This window comes from Mustela nigripes, chromosome X (genome assembly GCF_022355385.1).
Source record: "Mustela nigripes isolate SB6536 chromosome X, MUSNIG.SB6536, whole genome shotgun sequence".
Lineage (NCBI taxonomy): Eukaryota > Metazoa > Chordata > Mammalia > Carnivora > Mustelidae > Mustela > Mustela nigripes.
In genome coordinates, this window is record NC_081575.1 from 112,379,681 (window position 1) to 112,403,916 (window position 24,236).

The following is a 24,236-nucleotide window of genomic DNA, read 5'->3' on the forward strand; positions in this document are numbered from 1 at the left end:
GACCGATGCAGGGCTCGATCCCAGGACCCTGGGATCATGACCTGAGCCGAAAGCAGAGGCTTTAACCCACTGAGCCACCCAAGCGCCCCGAAATTGAAGCATTTTAAGCAGAGAGTCTAATCTCTATTAGATTTATGTTTTAGAAAAAACACTCAGGTGGCCAGGTGCATGCGGAAGAAACTGTAATGACATCATAGAACAATGGCATGTAATGTGGAAGGAAGGGGCTGAGATAGAAGGTCCAGTTTCTTGGTCTGACCTAGTGCCATATTAGTGGGGATGGAAAGGATATCTTGCACGAAGGGGAAGAGGGGAAGAGGGGCACAGAAAACTGGCAACATTCGAGAAGTAATAAGACGGGGCTTATTAAACCTTCTTCTGGCATTCCAATTCAATTTTCTCTCTCTCTTTTTTTTAATTGAAGTATAGTCATCCAATTCAATTTAACTAATATTTTTTGAGCGTCTACTTTATGCAAGGCATTACATTAGGTTATGTGAGACAGAGATTCGTAAGATACTGTCCCAATCTTGGAGATTCCAATGGTTTCAGTTGGCTACCAGAGACACAAAAACTTTAAAAGAAAGCAGAGCAAACACAGGAGGAAGCACCGAAGACTTCACATTTTGAGGGGCTCTGTGTGTGTGTAGTTTTCCAGTTTATGTGTTTGTCTCTTTTTGCCTAAAGATAAGGGCTAGTAGTTTATGGGCAATAGCATACTGTAGTGGAAAAAATATTGCCTGGAACCAGAACATAGGGGTCTTTGTTCTTCATGGCCACAAACCAGGTAGTATGATCTTGAAAAATTTGTTTAACTTCTCTGGGCCTTAATTTCCCTATTTGTAAAATGAAGTTTTTCAGTGAAATGACCTTAAAATGTTATTATTTCATATATTTGTTATATTTTATATATATGCAGTATTTCTAAAAGCTTTACAAGTCATTCAGTTAAAATGTTCAAGAATTCTTTTGGATAAATGTTTTAACTGTGTTCTATAGTATTTAGAAGACCAAAAAAAAAAAGAAGAAGAAGAAGAAGAAGAAGACAAAGACAATCTGGTCACAAACCATAAACTTTGGTTTCTTGATTCAAAGAGACAATGATAATATTATTCACTTCGGACAATTAGGTACAGTTTACTGGAATGTGCCCTCCACCTCCATTACCTTGGCTGTTTCAGCCTATGATTTGTTTATTTGTCTATTTCATTTTGACTTATCAGGGCACCTGGGTGGCTCAGTCCTTTAGTGTCCTTTAGTGTCTGCCTTCAGCTCGGGTCATGATCCCAGGGTATTGAGACTGAGCCCCACATCTCCCCGCTCACCAGGAAGCTTGCCTCTCCTTCTCCCAATCCCCCTGCTTATGTTTCTGCTCTTGCTATCTCTCTCTCTCTCTCTGTCAGGTAAATAAATAAAATATTTTTTAAGTAAATAAATGGGGGTGCCTGGGCAGCTCAGTGGGTTAAGCCTTTGCCTTCAGCTCAGCTTCATGATCCCAGGGTCCGGGGATCGAGCCCTGCATCAGGCTCCCTCCTCTGCGGGAAGACTGCTTCTCCCTCTCCCACTCCCCCTGTTTGTGTTCCCTCTCTTGCTGTCTCTCTCTCTCTCTGTCAAATAAACAAATAAAATCTTTAAAAAAAAAAAATTCTGAGGGCATCCAGGCGGCTCAGTGGGTTAAGCCTCTGCCTTCGGCTCAGGTCATGATCCCAGGGTCCTGGGATCGAGCCCCACATCGGGCTCTCTGCTCTGCGGAGAGCCTGCTTCCACCTCTCTCTCTGCCTGCCTCTCTGCCCACTTGTGATCTCTCTGTCAAATAAATAAATAAAATCTTTAAAAAAAAAAAAATTCTGGGCTTAGACTACATGAGAATTTTCTTTAAATTTCAATGGAAAGGAGATGCATGAAGGAGCACAAAAAGCAGGTTTAGAATCAAGAAAAAGAGCTATCTTCTTGCTCTCCCCATCACTACGTTTCTTTCTCTTTCTAAGTGTATAACAGCTTACGAGAATGGCCAGTAGTGCTAGCAACTGTACCAGATGAACCCAGAAAAATCACTGGCTTGATACAAAGTTCATCATTTCTTTCTTTCTTTTTTAAAGATTTTATTTTAAAGATTATTATTTTAAAGACTCAACCATCTTAAAAGAGTAACTTCCGATGTCGCCCTGGATGTCAACATCCTGGGGACAAAAGTTAGGGTTGAGGAACAAGGGAGGGAGAAGAGGCCTTCCTGTGCAAGGTTTTTCTGGGCCCTGCCTTGATATCACACGTCACTTCAATCAGCCCCACAGGATACCTAACTGGAGGGATGACTGAACAACGAACAGGGTCTAGCTAGCTGTGTGCCAAGGAAGAAAGGGGGCAGATTTTGATCACTTCATGGTGGGTTTCTGCTATTTTCAGAGATACTGATTCTGTCTAGCTGTTACCTCTCAACTCTCTCCTTCCTACCTCACGTCTGTAATTGTTAACGAAATATTTCAGAGGTGATTCCTACTTGGCATGAGTAGTTGGAAAATAGTTTTAGAGCAGTGATATTCACCAAGTAAGCACCTGATTTTTATGGTGCAACCTTCAAGTTTCTCTAAGTGTTCTAATTTCTAACTAACATCAACACAGTACATTAGTTTGTAGATGGCGAACAGTGCTCCTACGTGGGTTTGTACGTATCGATGTAGCTTCAGATTCATATAACTGGGAATATTAATCTCCTAATGTTATCAGACTTAGTAAGGTCAGCCACAAAAAATATTCACACCTCAAGTTTCCATAATATCATCAGTCTTGGAAATTACATCAAAATTGCTGGCTTGAGAATTTACCAGTTAGGTATCTTGGGGTTTTTTTTTTGTTTTGGGGGTTGTGGGGGTTGGCATAGAGCAGTGGTTCTTAAAGTGTGGTTTCTGAAACAGTGGCAACAGCAGCACCTGAGAACTTGTGAGAAATGCAATTCCCAGGCCTCACCTCAGACCCAGTGAATCACAAACTGGGATCGGGCCCAAAATCTGTGTTTTTTTCATAAGCCACACAGAGAATAACTTAGAACCAGTCATCTAGTTGAATTAGATTACTGCTGAAACATTTCATTCCAAGGACCAGGTCAAAAGAATATTATCTGAAATCGTTTTGTTGAAAACACCTCGACTTTCTTATGTTGCTGTGAATTCAGAGTGCTATGGAAAACTCACAGAATGAAAAGATCCCTGGGAGCCCCGGGAGGTCATTAGGGCAAATAGTTTCCAAAGGTGTCCGTCATGGAAATCCAAGGTTCTAAGAAGCATCTTTAGGGGCTACCGGAAAGAAAATGTGTTCTTATGTTTGATTGAGGACTGCTGCTCTAACCACCCAGAATTGGTCTCCAAAAGACAGGAAATTCTGTGTCAGGAGAAATGGTTTTAGAGCTTTAGGAAAGAGCCATCATGTTACTCATCTTTGTATCCCCATTATCTTCCAGAGTGGAGAGCAGAGTAAACCATAAGAAACATAATAAACCAGCATAATAAACATCTATGTTAAATGAATGAAGGGATGGAACAGTCACCTCATGGATTCAGGTTCTAAATAATTTCCGCGAATATTCTGGGGTCATCTAGGAAAAAAAAAATCCCATTTTAAGAGTTTATTCTAGCTACCATTGAAGAATACTGACTGCCTCATGTAGGCGGCCAGTCTTTTCAGCAGTTAAGAATTTTAGCTCTCAGATATTTAAGACGGCCTCCACCCCTCTAAGAAAGAAAGAAAAAAAAAAAAACACAAGCAAAACTTATGTAAAGAAAGTGCATGTTCCGTTTCTTGAAATACCTATAAAAGCGCTTGGTTACTGCACGCTAACCTTTTCAATGACTAACTTGGAGCCCCTCAGCCTCAGAGCGGTTGACATTTGAGGCTGGATCATTTCCCAGGGGAGTGTCCTGGGCACTGTAGCAGCAGCACCCCCACCTGCCCCACACCTGGGTGCCGAGATGACAACCACAATGTCTCCGGACACTGCCAGGTGTCCTCTGGGGTCGGGAGGAAGGGGTGGTGGATAAAATTATCACTGCCTTGGCCTAATATTAAAAAAAGAGTCATTTTCCCGCATTTTATTCAAAGCTCTGGAAACAGGCTTCAGGGAAAAGTGGATGTCCCACATTTATCTTTGGCTTATTGTTGGGGACTTTGGCAGTGACAGCTCTATCTATTTGAAATGACTGATTCACAAATCCTCATTATTTTGGGCCAGTTTTCTCCTTGGAACAAGTTTATCATTGGAGAGGCAAATCCAAAACTCTAAGCATCTTTTTTACACTTACTGTGCTCTTCTACATTGATTCAGTGCTGAATTCCATTACAAAGGCATCTTTATTTAATAATTTCTAAGTAACAAATAGACGGGCTAAAGGAATGCTGTACAAGTCCATAATATGCTGTTAACACTAACAGAAGAATTTTTATCTACTTCATTACACTATTTTTTAAAACGGTCTAAGGAAAACTTGCAGTAAAATAAAATGTAATAATAACCTTTAATACATCCTACCTCAAGATTCTGTCCCTGGAAAGAAAGTCATCATTGCTTCTGGAATTTACTTCCTGGTATCTAAAGAATACACTAATAATGCTATTTTTTTGGTTTATGTTAGATGTTATCTATTTTCTTATTGCCAGTGCCTGAGGATTTAGCATGATTTCAACATCCCTTCACTTCTGCTCCTCTGTATTCCCAATATAAATATATTACAATTTTTACCTAAATCACAATGAGCCAACAGTGCACCGAGACATTCTTGATGACATCCTCATGCTAATGTCCCCTGTCTTATTGCCCATGTGAGTTTATATGTCAAACATTCCTCCTTTTTTTTTTCCCGTTTAATGGCATTTTGCGAGGGAGAGTAGATAAAAGCATATGGCCAACACACATTTAACAGGAAACTAAAACTAAAGCTATTTTTGAAAACTTAAAAGATTACATTAAAAGTCTCAAAATTTTATTGTTAGAAGGCCCTCAACTCTTGCATTTAGCATAAATGAAACCTAAGCACTTTTTTTTTTTTAAAGAAACCAGTGATATTAACTAGAATTACTGTGGTGATCATTTCACAAATGCATATAAATATCAAATTATGTTGTACACCTTAAGCTAATATAATGTCAATTATATCTCAATAAAAAAGAAATAAAAGGCAGTTTACCAGAAATACTTCATTTGTTCCCCTTCTGTATACTTGGGACACGGTTATTTTTCCCACTTAAGGACAGATCTGTTCTTCTTTCTTCTGACCTTGCTGAGTTTCCTTTATCTGCCTGGGCCATTGAAACCCGGGAAACATCAGGAAGGCTTGCACCATGAAAGTCCATGTTCCTTCTTGTTCCATGAGAAATGATGTTGTAATAAATGTCTCCTGTACCAAAAAAATAAAAAATAAAAATAAGTATAAAATCTGATTTTTAATTTCTCATAAGAAATTATTTTCGTATCAATATTAACCACCAAGAAGTCAGGACCACCCACATAACAAAAGCAGAGGATAAAGAAAGATACCCTATTAACATGACAGATGAAGAAGATACTAGGTGAGAAGAAATATGTACATAAGAAAGCCCACAATTTGGAAAATGTGGGAATCAAAGTCAAGCAGTTAATTACTAACAGTGCTTCTTTTGTCTTTCACAGTGAATGCACAATTAGCACTTAATACTAAGACTGGGGAAAAACCATCTATAATCTACTGAAAAAGACCATCTGCTTCTATAAATTTGTTCTTATACACTTGCCAAAAAAAGAGAACATATTAACAAAATAATGGGCCCTGCATTGTTAATTGCTAGGTTGTTTGCAGTTGTGCTGCTGCTATTAGAATTTAATAAGCCATTCCTTCTTCTAAATTAATAAGCAGCCAAGATTATGTAATAGCTGCTTTCAGCTGCTAATTATTTTTCCCATAATTCCTTTCCCTCTCTATCCTTCACCCCCTCCTTTTCTTGGCTAGGATCACCAGAGACTGCCAATATGTCATCAGCAAGTCTGCCGTCTTCATTTTCAGAACCACAGACCAACATTAGGAGCATAACCAATGGCTTAAGCTTGGAGGTGGTTAGCTTAAGAACGTTGAGGATATATGTGCTTTGTACAGAAAATAAGAAAAACAGTCCTTGAATTCAGAGTGCACGTTTTCACTGCATAGTATTCAATCTATCTTTGAACTGGTTAATGGCATCTGTTTTGTGTAGTACGGGAGAAATGGGGCATTAATATGTGACTTTGGAGCACGACCGGTTAGGAAGCAGACAGAAATCTGGGCAGGGGGCCTAAAGACCACAGAATGTCAGTTCTGTGCTTTGTGTCGGCCACTTGTTTTCCAGTACACATTATCCTACATATTTGTAGGAAATTTTCCTAGCAGTATAGTAGTGCTTAAAAAGAGGGAGGTATTATACATTTTTATCTTGCCAAATCGGGGCAATAAAAATGCCTTCAAATCCCTTTTATATACTATCATAGTTTTATAGACCTTTTACCACAAAAAAAAAAAAAAAAAAGAACAATCCCTAATAAAGGATTCCTTTAAATTGATTAAATTTAGCTTCGTGAAAAACGTAGCATTTCTTTTTCACTTTGGGTCATTAAAAAATTCTGGCGAGTATGTTTGGGAACCTCTGCAAAAAGGGCATAGCGCAATAAAAGCAATTTTCCAGCTTCCTTTGTAAGAACCTAAGTCACTGGGGTAATGAATACCATTCAACATGAGAAACCAGTGGCTGTTCAAGCAAGGTCACTTAATCCCATGGGGCTCCCCTTTCCTCATCTGTAAAAGATGAGTCGGACTAGATGATTCATCGGTCCTTTTCATTCAAAAAAATATGGACATCCATTATGTGCCAAGTATAATGCTCAGCACTACGGTTCTTAACAAATCTATCATTTTATAGTCCTCATCAGTCAACTCCCACTTATTAGATGTGTTATATACCAGGCAGTGAACTAGGTTGGGACGAAAAATGAAAAAAAAATTCAAGACGTGCTAAATAGAGGCAAATGGACACGTGGGGATGCAAAAATGAATAAAATTCAAGATGTGCTAAGCAGAGACTAATGAACATGTGGGTGAAAGAGGGATTCGTTCTTACAGGGTTTGAGGGTGAGGCTTCATAGATTAACATTTGAGAGGAAGTACACGCCAGGCAGAGCAAGTCTTCGGCAAGGCTAACTGGAACCCAGGCGGCTTTGGGGCGGAGCGGCGGGGAACGCGACTCCGTGCGAAGGAAGTGGGATCTCAAACACGAGATGCTGTCTGGGCTTCTCAGCAGAGGACGGACCTTAATTCATTAGGTCCGCAGCACTGAGAATAGGCGAGGCAAGCCCAGGGAAGAGACACTTGCACAGCTTGGGGCAAAAAGTGTCTAGGGCTGTAGCAGTCCGATAGGTCGGACCGGCTGGAATCCAGGCGGGTTGGAAGCAGAATAGTTGCAAAAGGCCCTCTGAACGCGTGCACTAGCTCCACGACAGAGCTGACTTGTTTTCCCCAGAGGTGCAGCACTCCCTCTCTCCCCTCACCATCATCACGGGCAGTCACGCCTCCCCGCCCCACCCTCTTTGGGCTCGGAGAGTTATCGGAGCTCGAACTTGGCTCTTCGCAATCCTGACCTTCCCTGCCTCGCACGGCGGGGTCGACAAAGGGCACCGCAGAACCCTGACCTCCCACCACCGGACAGCCGGGGAAGCCGCCAGCCCGAGTTCGAAATGCACAAGCAGGAGCACGCAGGCGCGCCGGCCTTGGCAGCAGCCGCTTCCGGGTCACGTGGCCTGACTTCCGGCCCAGACCACCCCTCTCGGTAGGGACGCGGCCAATCGGCTTTCTTAGATTGTGCGGTCTCCGGCGCTGCCTCCGGTGCCGTTGGCGAAGGCCGAGCGGCTTCCCGCGCGTCGCCCAGCCCGCCCCTCCTCTCGCCGCAACCCCGGCTCCTCCTTCGTCCGGCCCACGGGGCGGGGTCTGCCGGCTCGCCCTCCCCTCGCCGCCTAAGCCTTCCCTCCGCTAACTGGGTCCCCTCCCCACAGCAACACGGCTTCTCTTCCTCAGCCTGGCGACAGGGGCTTCCCCTCAGCCGCCGCCGCCGCCGCCACCGCCGCCGCCGCCGCCGGCCGAGCTCAGCCGCGCCCGCGGCCCGCGGCCGCCGTAAGTCCCGGGGGGCGAGCGGGGGCGTCGGGGACGGGGAACCGGGAGGGCGGGTTGGGCGCGCCCTCAGACGCCCCGCGCGCGCCCCGACGACCCCACCCCGCGCCTGGCTGCCCCGGCCCGCCAGGGGGTCGCCGCGCCCCGCAACTCACTTCTCTCCGCGTCCGCGCCGGTCCCCACTCCGCGCCGCGCCCCGGGAATGCGGGGGGCCCCGCGGCACCTGTGGTTTGGGAATCACCTCAAGTTTTGCGGGGCATTTTCGGGAGGGGCCCGCGGCCGGGGGCGGTGGCGGCGGAGGACCCTTGGCGCCCGCGAATGCCATTGTCTGCCCCGCGCCTAGCCTGTCACCTCGCCCGGGCTCGGTCAGTGATGGACTGCGGCCCCATGGGGCGGCGGGGAGGCGTCGGAGACGGCCGGACCGAGGAACGCTGGCCCTGAGCCGGCTCCGCAGCTGAGCCTATTGTTTTTAATAACCAATCTCGAGGAATTGAGGTGCCCTGTGATTTGCGGCAAAATCAAAGCATTAGTTTTTAACCGGAGGAAAGGAATACTTGTGCCTCGCAACCGGGTATCGTCCCATGTTAGCACATAATTTATTTGAAAGAGTGAATTATTTATTCTCTCAAGTGGTAGGGAGGGGATATAGACAGCCTAGAGCTCATACTCTTTTCAGAAAGCAAACCGCCACTCCCCCGGGTCGTCGGGGTCCTGGATTAGGGGTGTGTTATTCTCAAAGTTCTGGTAACCGGTTTGCATTAAACGTCCAGTTGATGCTTTAGTTGCTGTTCCTCTCCGAATGCCGCTGTCTAAACAGGACTTGTATGGGAGGCACTTTGACATCAAAAATAGCGTTCGCTTATTTTGTGCCAGTGAAGGTTTCAAGTGAGGCGTAATAAGCCAATTTTAACTTTAATAAAGTTAAATCGCCACATCATAAATTTCTAAATACCTTGTCGATGCCCGTTAATTTCTTTGCGAAATTTGGAGCCCATTTTTATTCTAAATTGGCCGTGTAGATTCCCCCACCCCATATTCAGATTTAAGGTGGTGTGGTGCATATTAAGAATCGGGCTGCAGTCTTACTTGTAGTAACACCGTTGAAGGAACTTAACAACAGTTGGGGGAGGGGGGTAAACCTGTCTGAATTCTACCTTTAAATTACTTTTGTAGAAACAATGCTTAATGTTTGCAATTGGGAAGACCAGTTGGATTACAGGAAGCTTTCCTTTAAAATTAAACATGTAAACTAATCAACAGATTTGAGGTTCCAAATACACGTATACAAAATAGTTTAAGATCCAGTATCCACTCCATCTGTAGATGCTTGTTTTAAAAATTGTTTTAAATGAGGTATTTTGCGTAATGTCTCTGCATGTGTGTCTCTAAATTTTGGCTTTTTAAAGGTTTATATTCTCTTTCATATTGTTACATTAACCTTCTTCTTTATTGTGTGTATATTTATGTTGGAATTTTAGAAAGCAAAGATGAGAAGAGACACTTAAAAGTCAGGCTTTTATTAAGAAAAATGCGCATTTATGGGTTTTTTTGTTGAATATTTTAGATCTCTTGTTTTGCTTAAAATGTGTGAGCATACACTGAAGAGGGCATTCTGAGTGATAGCAGTCTGAATACAAGTAATTCAGCCCGGGACTGGAACAGCCTCAGGGTGAAAAATAGTTGTAGATCTGCTGTTTCTTTCAAATGTATCTAAACCAGTTGATGTCAACAGTTCTCTTTTGAAGCATACAGAGAATGTGAAATGTACAGTACAGGTAGACAGTAGTTGTCTTAAACTGCAAGAGTTATTTTTTTTTCCTCAAAAATTTCACTTCAGCTTTTTACCTGTTTTTTTTTTTTTTTTTTAATTATGATGATTATTTTTTGCCACGCACTACTCTCCAAACTTAGTGGAATGGGGTGGGGTGGGGAGATTTGCCCCTAGTGGGAAGATCTTTCTACAAGCATTTTCCTGCTATTTTAACTGGCGTAGAAATACTGATGGCTGCTAATCATTTGTCAGTTAAAGACCCTGCCCCTTAAGCTTCTCTAGGAACCATGTCATCTTAATCTTTACGGAATCAAAGTGTTGCATGTAATCTTGGCTCTATTTATCTTAACAGATGCAGTTTATGTTGCTTTTTAGTCGTCAGGGAAAGCTTCGACTGCAGAAATGGTATGTCCCACTATCAGACAAAGAGAAGAAAAAGATTACAAGAGAACTTGTTCAAACCGTTTTAGCACGGAAACCTAAAATGTGCAGCTTTCTTGAGTGGCGAGATCTGAAGATTGTTTACAAAAGGTATAATTTTCATTTATTGGAAAGGCAAAATTGGGTTAAATGTTCAGTCATTTATAATGTGGCAGTGGCAGACTTTGAGAGATGACATTTACAAGTAATGATTAATAATGATTTAGATGAAAAAGGTTTAAGTTAAAGCTTTGTGTCTTTTAAATAACTGGTGTTTTGATTGATTGTCCAGTCAAAAAAATAAAATCAGAAAAGTTGATTTAAAACTATTTATGTAATTAAAGGCATAAATGATTATTTCTACTTAATCATCTTTTTAGAAAAATTAAATGAATTTCTTTGCAGGTGAAAATGGGGTCATATTTTAAATGGTGTAATTCTCTGAATTTTGACAAACCTTGCTTAAAAATCTATACAGTAATGACTGATAATTGACATGCCTTTTTTCTGACTTGTAGAATCTCACTTTTGAACACCTTGGATGCATAGATCATTTAGTCATATAGAGGTTTTGAAACTCTCTATATAAGAGTTCTTTGTTAGTGGTATTTATTAATTTTAAGTACACTTGTTACTGTCATGGAGGTATAATTAGATCTGATAGATAATTTTGTGAGGAATAGATTTTTAAATTTTTGATGTTGAAAAATGACTCACACATTGGCTTTGAACACTAAATTTTAAAAAAATGTACATCTTTATTAATATCTAAAAGTCTTTTAATACCCTAAAATAACATTTGTCAAGATTGGGCTAATCAGGAGTTAAAAGAAATTAATTACTTTGTTTCTTCTCCATTTTCCCTCCCTTACAAATAATTTACTCTATTTAGGAAGAGTGTTTCTGCATATAAAAAATTGTCTTCTATAGGGGAAGTTCAGGGAACTAACAGTATGGGCTGCAAGGGGGGGTTGAAGAGAAGTCTGGGTTTTTATCTCTGTTCCTTTATTCTAGGTGTGGGTGGGTTTTGTGTATATGTGGGGGATGGGTAGATGGCAGAGAAGGTGATGGGAGATTATAGGACATAGAGAATGTTTTAAATACCATAGAACTCTTTGCAATAGAATAAATTTAGTCATCTTTGGGTGATTTTGGTTTAGTACTTATTGAGAAAACTCATAGCATTTTAGAGTTGGGAGAAGTTTTGGAATAATATAGTCAGGTGATTGTTTTTAAAAAGCTTTTTGCGGGGCACCTGGGTGGCTCAGTGGGTTAAAGCCTCTGCCTTCTGCTCAGGTCATGATCCCAGGGTCCTGGGATCGAGCCCCGCATCGGGCTCTCTGCTCGGCAGGGAACCTGCTTCCTCCAATCTCTCTCTCTGCCTACTTGTGATTTCTGTCTGTCAAATAAATAAATAAAAATCTTTATAAAATAAAATAAAAAGCTTTTTGCCCAAAGGTTAGAACCTTCGATGAATCAAATGGAAGTGGAGGTGCTCTCATGAAAACAGAACCGGGATCTCATACCTCTGCTCACTTGGCTTGTGCCCTCTGCATCAGAGATGGTTCATGAGCTTTAAAATCACTACTGGTTCTTTTGTTGTTGTTTTTAAAGATTTTAATCATTTTATTTTATTCATGTGACAGACACAGCGAGAGAGGGAACACTAGTAGGAGAGGGAGAAGCAGGCTTCCTGCCGAGCAGGGAGCCTGGTGCGGGGCTGGATCCTAAGACCCTAGGATCATGACCTGAGGTGAAAGGCAGACGCTTAATGACTGAGCCACCCAGGCGCCCCAAAAACCACTACTGTTGATTAAATTTCAATTTTATGAAAGGAAGAATTTGGGAAAAGTGACTTGTCCAAGGTCATATTCCAGTTAGTGACTGACAAGGGGCCTAGAATTCAGTTCTGAAGTGTGGAGGCAAAGGTTTTAAAACAGGGATGAGAAAAGAGCAGATAATGCCTTTTGAAAGGATCCTTGTAATTGGAGAATGAGTAGGGGGGAGGGCTGAGGCTGGCACCTGAGACATCTCTTCGGAAACTGCATTATAATGAGGCCCTGAAGGAAGACCTCTGCTGTGGGCTCAGCAGGTGAAATGAGCTGTTCCTACTAGGTAAGGTTTTTTGGTTTGGGTTTTTTGTGGGTTTTTTTTCTGCCAGAAGCCAGGAGGGCAGGGATTCCACACTTCTGTTTCAGCTGACGGTAAATGTGAGGTAGCAGACACGTTGACTTTGAGATGCTTGGTTTTCTCCGAGTGGGCTTGGAAGTCAGGGTGGAAATTAGGCATAAAATGGTAAACCACCAACATTCAAGGGGCAAGCAAAGAGGGAGAGACTAAGTATAGGGTCAGTAATGTCAGGAAGTGGGAGTGAGTTTTGAAAATTAAGTCACCAGGGCCAAATGTTGCAAAAACAATAAAAGTGAAGAAAGAATCTATTAGGTTTTACGTGAGAGTTCAAAAAATGCCATTTGTCGGAGGAACATTTTCAGTGAAATAGTAGAAACTCTCGAAGAAATGGGGCAAAGTGTGAAGAGGTGGAGACGTTTAAACAGCAAATGTAGACTATTTCGGGAGCTTCCTCAGATGCAAAGAGGTGGTAACGGCCCATAGACACAGGAGTGCGGGACAGAGTTTTTAAAAAGGTGTGAGAGATTTCAGCTTATTTCTAGATAGGGGAAGGAGTCCCCCGTGTGGAGGAGGAAAATACCAGCAAGGAGTCAATCCCAGGAGTCGAGTTTCCTGCCGCTGAAGGCAGCGGCCTCTTCTGACCGAAGGCAGCTAAGCACTGGCTGGCGTTCGGTGCCCGCGCTGGCCTACCACTTCTCCTTTTAAGTAAAGGCTGTAAAGGGTACTCTCACCTGAGTCTGACACTTTTATGAAGCTCCTGTAAGTAAAAGGTGTACTTTAAAAAAACAGCTTTATTGAGATAAGAGTCACATATAGAACTTAGAATTTTTAATCAGTTTTTCTATGCATCTGCCCTCATTTCATACTGAAAACCTCATTTATCGTATTTAAGAACATATTATTTGTTACATAAACGAGTGATTTTTTTTTTACCCCCTAGTCCAGCTGGAAGAGAAGACCTTTTAAGCAAAAGGATTCTCGCTTCTGAGAAATTCTGAACCAGCACTGTCTCTGTTCCTGTCAACAAGTGGTCTTTAGGCCTGCCTTCTTCCATTTGTCTCAGCCGCATTCTTCTTGCTGAGCATTTCCCATAGCTCCCTCTCTTGGGAAGGGTGCCGGGGGGTAGGGGTCCATAGGGAGAATATAGCTGAAAAAACAGACTGAAAATCTGGGGACTTGAGTTCTGTTTGGTTTGCACCCTTAGCTAGTTTTGTGACTTTGAACAAGTCATTGTGTGTGTGTCTCCTCATCTCTGAAATAAATGCTTTTGAAAATCCCTGAAAGACCTAACACTGTATGCTTTTTTGATTCCTATTTTAGGCAGCATGTTATAGAAGAGGCACTAGATTGAGTTATACAGTGAATTTAAACATACATTTACCTTACTAGTTTGAGACTTTGCCACAGTACTGTATTTTCTTGACTAACAAAAGAATATTTAATGACATACCAGTGGGTATTGAGAATAGTTTAGTTACATGCACACACAGTCAGCTGACACTTAGCTGACTGTGGAGAAGTCATGTGTTTTGAATGTAAGAATAGGCACTTTCAGCTGGTCTCTGAGTGCCAGTAATTAGAGTAAGCCTTAATCCATTCTGCTAAAAATAACCAAACATACCTTTCTTCTTACTAGTCTATTATTAATTTTACTTCAGGTTTAGACTTACAAATAGGTACTAAGAGAACAAAATGAGCTCATAATTGAATTTTTAAAAAGCATTTGGTTCTAAAAATAGGGAGTATGCTTCAGGTTCTCTTGGTAATCTTTTACTAAATCAGTAACAATTTTTCTCTCCCTCTTCAAAGCTCTTAAATATTGCTTATTCTGTTTTAATTTTTGCCAGGTGCAGGATTACTTTATTTAATACAGTTCCTGGCTATAGTTTTTAGTATAAACCCTTAACAGGGGCTTTGGAGTCAAATTACTATTCCTGGGGAGGTTACTCAGTTAAGCTTGGGTCTCCTATAAATGCAAGTTAATAACAGTATCTTTCTTGAAGAGTTGTTGTGAGGATTAAAATGGCAAAATATGCAGAAGCCTTAGCTAACACTTAGTGTCTCACTCAGAGTGAGGACTCCGTGAATGTTACCTGTTAACTATTCTGTTTCTTTCTTCCATAAGCTTTCTGTAGAGAGGGGCATTATAACCCTGATAACTAGATAATCAACTACAAAAAGAATTTGTCTGACTGATGGGTCTTTTTCCATTCTGAGTGAAAGCAAGCATTAAGGTAGTATTGCAGAATTTTTGTATTTATTTATTTATTTGGTATTGCAGGATTTTTTTTTTTAATATCTTATTTATTTGAGAGAGAGAACAAGCATGGGGAGCGGGAGAGGGAGAAGCCGACGTGAGACTCGATCCCGGGACTCTGGGATCATGACCTGAGCTAAAGGCAGACACTTAACTGACTGAAACACCCAGTTGCCCCTCTGTATTGCAGGATTTTAAAAATATTGGTTGATGCTTGGACACATCAGTCCTGGTGATATGTAAATTAATATTTCTAAGTGATTCACACAATTAAGGACCATTGACAAGTGCCGTTTATTTGTAAGTCAAGAGGCAGTACTGTGGGTAAGGAGCGAGGATGGTATAAGCAGTAGATTGCTTAACAGTAGCATCGTAGGAATGCTGACATTAAGAATAAAAGGAATTTTACCCAAAACTATTAATAAATTCCTTCTAATTGGGATTATTTAAATAGCACACTCTTCGTGTCAGCTAGTGATGTCTGTTTTTTATCTACCATTTTTAATGTGAATTCCTTTAATCTTTAGTTTTCTTGATTTGGAGATTTGTAACATGTCATTTGTATCATTTTCCTCAAATTCAAAACTATTTGGTGAGTATGGGTTGGAGAGGATGGAGAGTTGGAATTGCCTTTCTTTTTATTATTTTAATTTAATTTTTATTTTTTATTTTTTTAAAGATTTTATTTGTCAGAGAGCACGTACAAGCACGGGGAGCTGCAGGCAGAGCAGGCAGCGGGGAAAGCAGGCTCTCTGCCGAGCAAGGAGCCTGATGTGGGACTCAATCCCAGAACTCTGGGATCATGACCTGAGCCGAAGGCAGATACTTAACAGACTAAGGCACCCAAGCATCCCTAATTTCATGTTTTTAGAGAGAGCGTGAGTACGCATGAGCAGGGCTAGAGTGAGGGGTGACAGAGGGAGAGTGATAGAATCCCAAGCAGATTCCATGCTCATTGCAGAGCCTGACACAGGGCTCAGTCTTGAGACCCTGAGAACACGACCTGAGCCAGAATCAAAAGTCGGACACTTAACTGATGGCGCCTCCCAGGAGCCCCACCCCCACCCCCGTTTTAAACAGATAACTCGAAACCTTAGGGTAGGAAAGAGAGGATGCACTTTGTTAAAGTTGGAAGTGGTACCCTCTTGGGCCCTTAATGCTAATAAATGAACACATTCAAAAGCCTCCTCTTCAAGATCACAGGAGACCTGCCATTTTAAATAACATATTAATCAGGTAGAGTGGACATGGCAAAGGCAAAGCTGTGTGTGAAGAGGGCGTCCCTGCAGTGAAGTGGGAAAAGGTCTGAAGATCGGATTTCTTGTCCCAGAATGACCACGTGGCAGGCCTGGACTCGGGCCTCTTTTTTTTTTTTTCCTTCCCCAGTCAAGAATGATGGTGCTTGCTGTTGGAAAGATCAAATAATTGATCTTTATTTGGTCAAGTTGATAATATGAATAGAGCATTCTGTAAATACCAGTTACTCTCCTATTGAAGAGTAGGAGTTCATTGAATTCCAAAACCGAGTTTATATGTACGTGTGATTTTCCATTAATGCTATGAGCAGTAATTGCTCCTTGTGTTTTCTAAAAATCACCGAGATGCTCCTTGGTGAAAATTAGAATTGATACTGAGACTTGTTTAGAATGTCTTGGGTTTTCTGCTTGTGTTTTTTTCCAAAAGCCTGTAATACACTTAAACCATTTGTAAAATGCTCTTTTAATCCTCCTCAAAAGACTTGGTCATTGTTTGTTATGCCTCAGGGTTGTATGTTAAGTTTGGCTTCCTTGGGTCAAGTATAATGTAGCCTCTTGTGCTAGAATCCTAATTTGGAAGAGAATATGAGTTTTCCAATGTTAATATTCAAGGGGTAAATAACATAAACTTTCATTTAACAGGTAGAGGTTGGAAAATTTGAGAACAGGTCTCAGTTTCCCCTGTTCTCTTTCTCTGACTTCTGTGATAACTTAGAACTGTTCTTTTCTTGGAATTTATTCCACAGTCCTAGAAACCTTTAAAAACAATTCTATGCCGTTGGGAGTCAAGATAGTAGTTACCCTTGGGGGTGGCAGATTGTGACCTAGAGAGGTTAGGAGAGGGGCTTTAGGAGTTCCATAATTTGTTTCTTGATCAGGGTGCTGGTACACGAGGTGGGTTCACTTGGAGAACTCCTCAAGCTGTACATATGACTTGTGTTCTTCTCTGTTGTGTATACTAACGCTTCACCAAAACGTTTCAGTCATTGCCTTCACATGGACAGTATCTTCAATAAGTCCTTCAGTCGGAGAGTTTCTCTTCTTCCCTGTTTACTTGACGTTTGAATTAATCACACAGCGCATTTTGTTTTAATTAGGTAAACATAAGATTATATTTCATACAATTTAGGACCATTTCATTCATTGTATTTCATAACTGGGTCCAGCTATGTTTTAGGTATTCATAGAAGGCAACCTAAAGAAGAAGAGCAAAACGAGTTCATCTTTCTGCATTTCTAGATGGTATGATTGAGTGATTGTTTTTGGTATTTTACTTGCCTGTACTTTTCAAACTTTCTCTACATGCATTCATTCCTTTTGTAGTGCAGGAGAAAAATCTATACTGTTGTGAAAGGGGAAGTACATTGTGTAAGTATGGGATCTTTCACAATAGGATATGAGAACATATTTAGGTTATAGGGTAAAATTTCTTCTACATTTGCTCTGTTACAGATATGCTAGTCTGTATTTTTGCTGTGCTATCGAGGATCAGGACAATGAGCTAATTACCCTGGAAATAATTCATCGTTACGTGGAATTACTTGACAAGTACTTTGGCAGTGTGAGTAGTATTTTGTTTTAGGAAATTGAATGTCATAGTATTTTTTAAAAATCTTCTCTGTAACAAGTTTATTGTTTGTCTTAGGAATTCTGTTTGAAAGTAGCTGCAGAGGTGGGGAAGGGCTCTCTTTTGCCAGCCGGCCCAGTCACTGAACTCCTGCAGTGCTTGACCCCGCAGCCCTGCTCACTTAATGATGGTTGTGAGAATGAGGTTTAAAATAGTGAAACAGAAAGGAGTTCAACTGCAAAGATTAATGTTCTGGAAGTGCTTAGTATAGAATTTAGATTTGGTAAGCAGTCACAATCACATTATACAGGAAGTATGTATTTAAAAAGATCATTGTTTATGAGTAGAGAATTACTAAGTTGCCCATGTTGAGAACTTCCAGAATCAGGTCTTATTTCGTTTGTAGGCCTTGTGTTTCCAACTACTTGAGACTTGAAAATTAAACTGACTAAATCAGTGATACTTAATTATTGGCAAGATTGCCATTTTTAGAAAGAATTAAGACCGATTCACTGATCACCTTTTTATTCACTGCTTGATGGTGGGTAAGTATCTTTTGCTTTCTTCAATTTTAACATTGTTTTTCTTGCTTCTCAGGTGTGTGAACTTGATATCATCTTTAATTTTGAGAAGGCTTATTTTATTTTGGATGAGTTTCTTTTGGGAGGGGAAGTTCAGGAAACATCCAAGAAAAATGTCCTTAAAGCAATTGAGCAGGCTGATCTACTGCAGGAGGTAAGCTAATTGGAGTTCTCTTTACTACACATTAGCATGTTTTGCTATTGCTAGGGAAGTCTCAGTTATGTTCCCCCATTCTTCAAGTTTCAGAAATTACTCTGAAGCATGCTTGGCATGTAGTGTCCATGAGCAGTACATTGATTGGAGTATGTGTCAGTCACATCAACTTAGTTGTGGACGGATTGATTGCTTTAGAGATGGTCTGTCATGTTGATGGCCCATTTTTGGAGCCCAAAATGCTAGGGTCTAAACGTTTAGAGGACAGACTAAGAAGGGAAAAGATTTTGTCCAACAGTAATTTGAGAAACCTCCATCCATTGTTCTCAATTACTGCAGGTAACTCCTTCTCGCATAGTGTGGATGGGTCATCAGCCAACTGTGAGACTGTGTCATTTTCATCCCAGATTGGTTCATATTTTCACCTCATGTCCATTACGTGCAAATGTAGCCAAGCCAATGATAGTGTTAAAATTACACCCTTTGGGGCGCCTGGGTGGCTCAGTTGGTTGGACGACTGCCTTCAGCTCAGGTCATGATCCTGGAGTCCTAGGATCGAGTCCCGCATCGGGCTCCCAGCATCATGGGGAGTCTGCTTCTCCCTCTGACCTTCTCATCACTCATGTTCTCTCTCACTGTCTCTCTCTCAAATAAATAAATAAAAATCTTTAAAAAAAAATAAATAAATAAATAAAAAATAAAATAAAATAAAATTACACCCTTTGTAGAACTCTCTAGTTCTGTGTTAGCAAAACCAACTAAAAAGTATTTGGCCTTTTCTTTGCTCTCTTTAAAGGTTTTATTTATCTGTTTATCTGAGAGAAAGAGAGAGTGCGTGAGCACAAGTGGGGGAAGGGGCAGAGGAAGAAGGGGAGAGCAAATGGACTCGGTACTGAGTGGGGGACCCGGCTCAGGGCTCCGCCTCGTGACCCTGAGATTGTGGCCTGAGCCAAAAACCCAAGAGTCAGATGCTTAACCAACTGGGCCACCCAGGCACCCCTCTTTGCTCTCTTTAAATAACAAACCCTGTTCTGCCAAATGACTATATTCTTACTTTGCCTTGATAGCACAGAACCGTTGATAAGCCCCTTCCGTTTCCAGTTTCCACAGTTGTTCTGAGTAAATTGTATATTTGCTATTTCTGAACTTTCAATTTCTGAAGTTTAAAATTTCATAGATAAGGCCACCTTTTTCAAAATACTTAAGAATACCTTAATTCAGATACTAACTTGAATTATGCTTTAGCGGTCATTGTGGTTTTAATCAAATAGAAAGTCCGTAGCACAAGGAGGAGCTAGTCAATTTAAAGAAATGTAGTGTGTTTTCATCAAGTTAATTCTCTTTGTTAGTCTTAAAGGAGGCTTTAAATCCAATTTTTTTTTAGCATTTCTGTTGTAACAGAAATGTGAACTAAAAAGAGTAAATGTCTCTTTCTTAACTGTGGGCCTCAGTGGGAGGGCGGGCCTTGGATGACGGCTCTGCGTGAGTCACTGCCCGGGTCACTTGTGAGGATTGCTCCAAGTGGCGGTGACGTCATCAGAACATACATGTGTTAAATGTGAGACAGTACGCTGTACATGTCTTGATCTTGAGATAACCAAACAGTGCTTAAGGTGCCTGCAAAAGCGGAGCCTTTTTTGGCAGCCCTGACGCTAGCCACTGGCAGTAGTGAAATGAGCACAGTCCCTTTTCCATGTGCGTAGTTTGCCACAGTTCTCTATTTAATTGACTGCAGATATGTCACTGGGGAGATTTTTTATTTTTTAACATCTGATATTGTGACCTCATGCTCATATTCTCCTATTGTAAAATTGGTTTTGAAGTTAGGACCTCCTTATTTTGCTATTTACCAATCAGACTTTTCTAAAAATAAGGTCAAACCAGAATCAGGAACTGGGAATTTTATAGATTTGTCTCTTTCCTTGTTCACTTTTATATTTCATTATTATGGAACTGTAATTTGCTCTGTCAGATCCTGGTTCTTCATTTCCTCCAAGTTCTTCATCATTTCCTGATTAATTACATCTGTCTTAAAACATTTCTAAAGTTCTTGAAGTTCACCTTTTAATTTTTATATTTTTTTTTCTGAAGACCAGTGTTTAGGGCACTGATCTTTCCTGTGTCTGGATGGTTTTTTAAATTGTACTCATTGCTAAAGACTTCAAAATATGACCGATATACTAAGTTTACTTTATAGCTTGTATTCGGGATAAAAATGTCATTCCAAGTCCATATTTGTATATGTGTGTGTATCTCCCTTATTGAAGTATCTTTTTTTAAAATAAACTTTATTTTTCTTAAGATTTTATTTATTAACTTGAGAGAGGGAGAGAGATCACAATTAGGCAGAGGCAGGCAGGGAGAGAGGGGGAAGCAGGCTTCCCACTGAGCGGGGAGCCCAATATGGGGCTCCATCCCAGGACCCTGAGATCATGACCTGGGCCAAAAGCAGAGGCTTAACCATCTGAGCCACCAGGCGCCCCTCCCCTATTGAAGTATCTTAATAGTAAGTACCATCTCCTTTTTGAAGTAGTATTTTTGTATCTTAAAGAGAAAGGAGGAGTGGAGAGAAGCATAGGATGTCTGTGGTCCACGTTAAGATTTTTCTTTTCCTGGAGCGCCTGTGTGCCTCCTCAGTGGGTTAAGCCTCTGCCTTTGGCTCAGGTCATAATCCCAGGGTCCTGGGATCGAGCCCCACATGGGCTCTCTGCTCAGTGGGGAGCCTGCTTCCTCCTCTCTCTCTGCCTGCCTCTCTGCCTACTTGTGATCTCTGTCAAATAAATAAATAAAATCTTAAAAAAAAAAAAAAGGTTTTTCTTTTCCTGTCTCACCCTAGTTTAAAAAAAAAAAAGTCGACTACTGTTAAATATGGTTTCTTATCTTTAGAGGAGAGCTTTGGCCTGTTTCTCATCTGTGGCTACCTTAATACTGTTTTGTACATTAACCAAAGTGATAGTACATTAAGACATCTTCTCTTCAGTGGTCTGAGTGAACCATTTCTCTTAATTTAGCCATTCAGGTCTTGAGGCAGAACACCACTGGTCCGTTCTGAATTCAGAGGGAGTTATCATACATGGCACACTAAGGCCTTTATGAAGCCAAGCTGAATCTCTTTGGGGCAGTAAGGCTTCAGGTGATTCCGTTCAGGCTAACCTGTTTCTCATTCAGGTTATTTGCCAGCACACTGTCGCACGTGCAGGGATGACAAGCTGCTTGTTTCCTAAAGTAGATTCATTTCTATGTTGATACATGATACATGTCTGCATCTTCGGGAGAGTATCTAAATGTGTTCATAAAACAGGTGGTGGAGTAAGATGAGAAAAAACTGCTAAATTTCTTTCAAGTTTCCCTTCTACCCAAGTTACATAAACTTCTTCTGGTCTGTTTAGGCAGTCCTTCATTTTATAGGCCAACAGGACAGACAGTTGACAAAGTAGGTTTTCTCTTAGCGTATTCTATATAGTCAGTAATGAGAACATGTCTGGACACCAGGACAACAGAAGAGAACAAGGTGCTAGCTGGTGCTTACTGAGCACTTAGATGAGAAGCACCCTGTGCTAATCCTCGGGGTGTCCTGAGCAGGGTCCCGAGCACCTTTTAAAAAACGAACAAGCAGAGGCTCGAGCAGTGAGCTTCCGGGGACCAGTCCCAGCATTCCAAACATGCTCTGCTGGCCTTCAGAGCTATGTGACATCTTGACCACTGGGCAGTATCCATGTCTCCCCCCGCCCTATTTGCGTATTGCCTTGAAATGTGTATTTTAAACCTGTTTCTGGTACCAACTTAATGTGTTTTCCAGTAATTAAGAGATTCATCATTCTGGAGGTTTTTCTGTATGGAACAGAGTAGACTTCCTAAGACAGATGCTATTTTTTACCTCTTACACTGAAAATGTTCAATGTCTAAACTATCAATAGTTGGTATTTTCAAATTGGATATATAGATACAAATAATACATTTTTAAAGTCATTTCTTGTTGGATTTATCGAAACTGGATGTATGGTAGCTTTTTTTGGTATTATAATTTGGGATATAGCATTCACTTAGCCTATGTCATGAATGTGATTTTGCTTCCAAAATTGTAAATATAGCTGCAAAGGCACTTAGCTAAATGTGGCCTTAAATTTGTAGAATTCCTAATTAATTTATTTTAATCTAGTTTTCTTTGTGTGGTGATTTTCCTTTTTGGTATCAGCTCTTTTACTTGAATTGATTATTTCTAAACACCACAGATGACTTTGAATTTATAATGAAAATACCTGTTGGCTTAATGCATGGAAATCACAAAATTATTTTGATTTTAGCCCTTTTAAAATTTGTGACATACACATTTCTATCCTTAAGAATGTTTATTTTCTTCAGAAAAATTTCTTTAAAATTTCAGTCCTTCATGTTACAGGCAAACGGCACAGTCAGGAGAAAGTAGATCTCCTATTAGCATATTATAGTGAGTAATGAGAACATAAGTATGTATTTGAATAATAATTGCTAAAACCTCAGACATAGTGATTAAATAATAAAGATACCTTTTTTAATTTTACTTAGCTACTTGGTAAACAGTGGTTCAGTTTTGACATTTCTAGAGTGAATTCTGAATTCTGTATTTTTGGTATTTGGTTCTGTGTATACATAATTAAGTTTGGGGATAAAGCCCAGAAAAATTGGTCCATTATCCAATTTTTAATGTTTGTTGGAATTTAGCACAGGTTTTCTTAACATGCCACTGGTACTTAACTTGATTCCTAAATTACTAAGGTGCAACATGCTGAGATTACGAAATTGACATTCTTTGCAATACTTGGAACACTTCCCCAACACCACCAATTAAGTGCCTATTTTAAGCTAGTTTTCTGAGGGGGAGGACTTGGGGGAGGGGTACCGTTGATTTATAAACATAGATCTAATGACCAAGGGAATACAGAGTGCATTTTCTTTGTAAAGTCAGGCACTTACCAGTTTTTCTCTGCTCCTTAATTTTATAGAGCCAGAATGAAGAATGGGGAGGTTTGTCTGAGGATATCTTATGATAAGAGCAGTCTAAGGCTTTAGTCCCTTTGACCCCCAACTTATTTATTGGTAACTACCAAATTTACCGTTTTTGTGGCATGGATAAGATGGGGTGTTATGCAAAGACTGTTGCACGTGAGATGATTTCAAGTCCTTGCCTGATCTGTGAAGATCGAATAGTTAAAACACTGGGCGTTGGGCTTTAACCTCAGCGGTAGCTGCATGATGGTGTTGATCGGCGCTTGGAGATGTGTCAGCCTTTCTTTTTTATACTAACAGCATCATTTTGAAATTTGTGGGGGTTTTCCTTTTGAGCTTTGTTTGCTGTTGGTATCGTTTCTCACTAACATAGCCTGAGCAAGGAAAAATAAGTGAGGTACCAAAAGCAAGCATCACACTCACCAATTGGCTTCCACTCCGAGATGACCCACTTTATGAATAGATTCTCTGGGATTTGCCGTTGTTAATCTGCCTCGACGAGAAAATGGTGCTCTATGGAGAATTAGTGCTGCTAGAATTGATCTGTTTTAGTGCTGGGGCTGCATGATAGATCTTAGTACTATGCACCATCTTTGTGGAAGTAAGAATAAATCTTTTGGACTGCATAAAAATGGAAAGGTAAGAATCTTAGAAAAAGTGATTTTTAAAAATGACTTCTGTAACTTAAAATTATTTTAAGTGGATAAGTACTTAGAGTATTTAATAACATGCCTCTTAGTATGAAGTTTTGGGATTTTTAATTAAAATCTTGCTAATTAAGAATATTTGGGTATGCTAATCAAACTCAAGAATATTGTATATTGTTTTATAACAGCTAGGTGTGTTCAAATACATACAATGTCATTTAACAGCAAAGAGTATTTTGATATAAATCCTCGTAGGTTTTGGTCTAATTAGACAAACTCATAATTTCCACTGTTTGTTAAAACCTTCAAGCCTA

The 24,236-nt window shown here is 40.6% G+C and overlaps 1 protein-coding gene and 1 long non-coding RNA gene across 6 annotated transcripts in view; one reads left to right on the forward strand and one right to left on the reverse strand.

Annotated features, from left to right (window-relative positions):
• The window catches only part of LOC132007293 (uncharacterized), a 31,883-nt gene extending 24,175 nt beyond the window's left edge, over positions 1-7,708 (reverse strand). Inside the window, exons 1-2 of the long non-coding RNA XR_009401298.1 lie at positions 7,111-7,708; positions 5,175-5,384 (exon numbers count right to left, since the gene is read on the reverse strand). This is a non-coding gene — a long non-coding RNA (uncharacterized LOC132007293). The remainder of the gene's footprint in view (positions 1-5,174; positions 5,385-7,110) is intronic.
• A 116-nt stretch (positions 7,709-7,824) lies between these two features.
• AP1S2 (adaptor related protein complex 1 subunit sigma 2) overlaps positions 7,825-24,236 on the forward strand; it is a 28,399-nt gene continuing 11,987 nt past the window's right edge. For 3 of the 5 annotated variants that reach the window (XM_059384582.1, XM_059384585.1, XM_059384581.1), the window contains exons 1-4: positions 8,105-8,156; positions 10,277-10,455; positions 17,440-17,548; positions 18,152-18,289. In XM_059384582.1, the coding sequence (XP_059240565.1) occupies positions 10,277-10,455; positions 17,440-17,548; positions 18,152-18,289 (426 nt within the window). In that variant the 5' untranslated portion in view covers positions 8,105-8,156. Of the gene's footprint in view, positions 8,157-10,276; positions 10,456-17,439; positions 17,549-18,151; positions 18,290-18,628; positions 18,959-23,271; positions 23,380-24,236 lie in introns of those variants that run through there. The other 2 variants (XM_059384583.1, XM_059384584.1) reach the window with 2 other exon arrangements.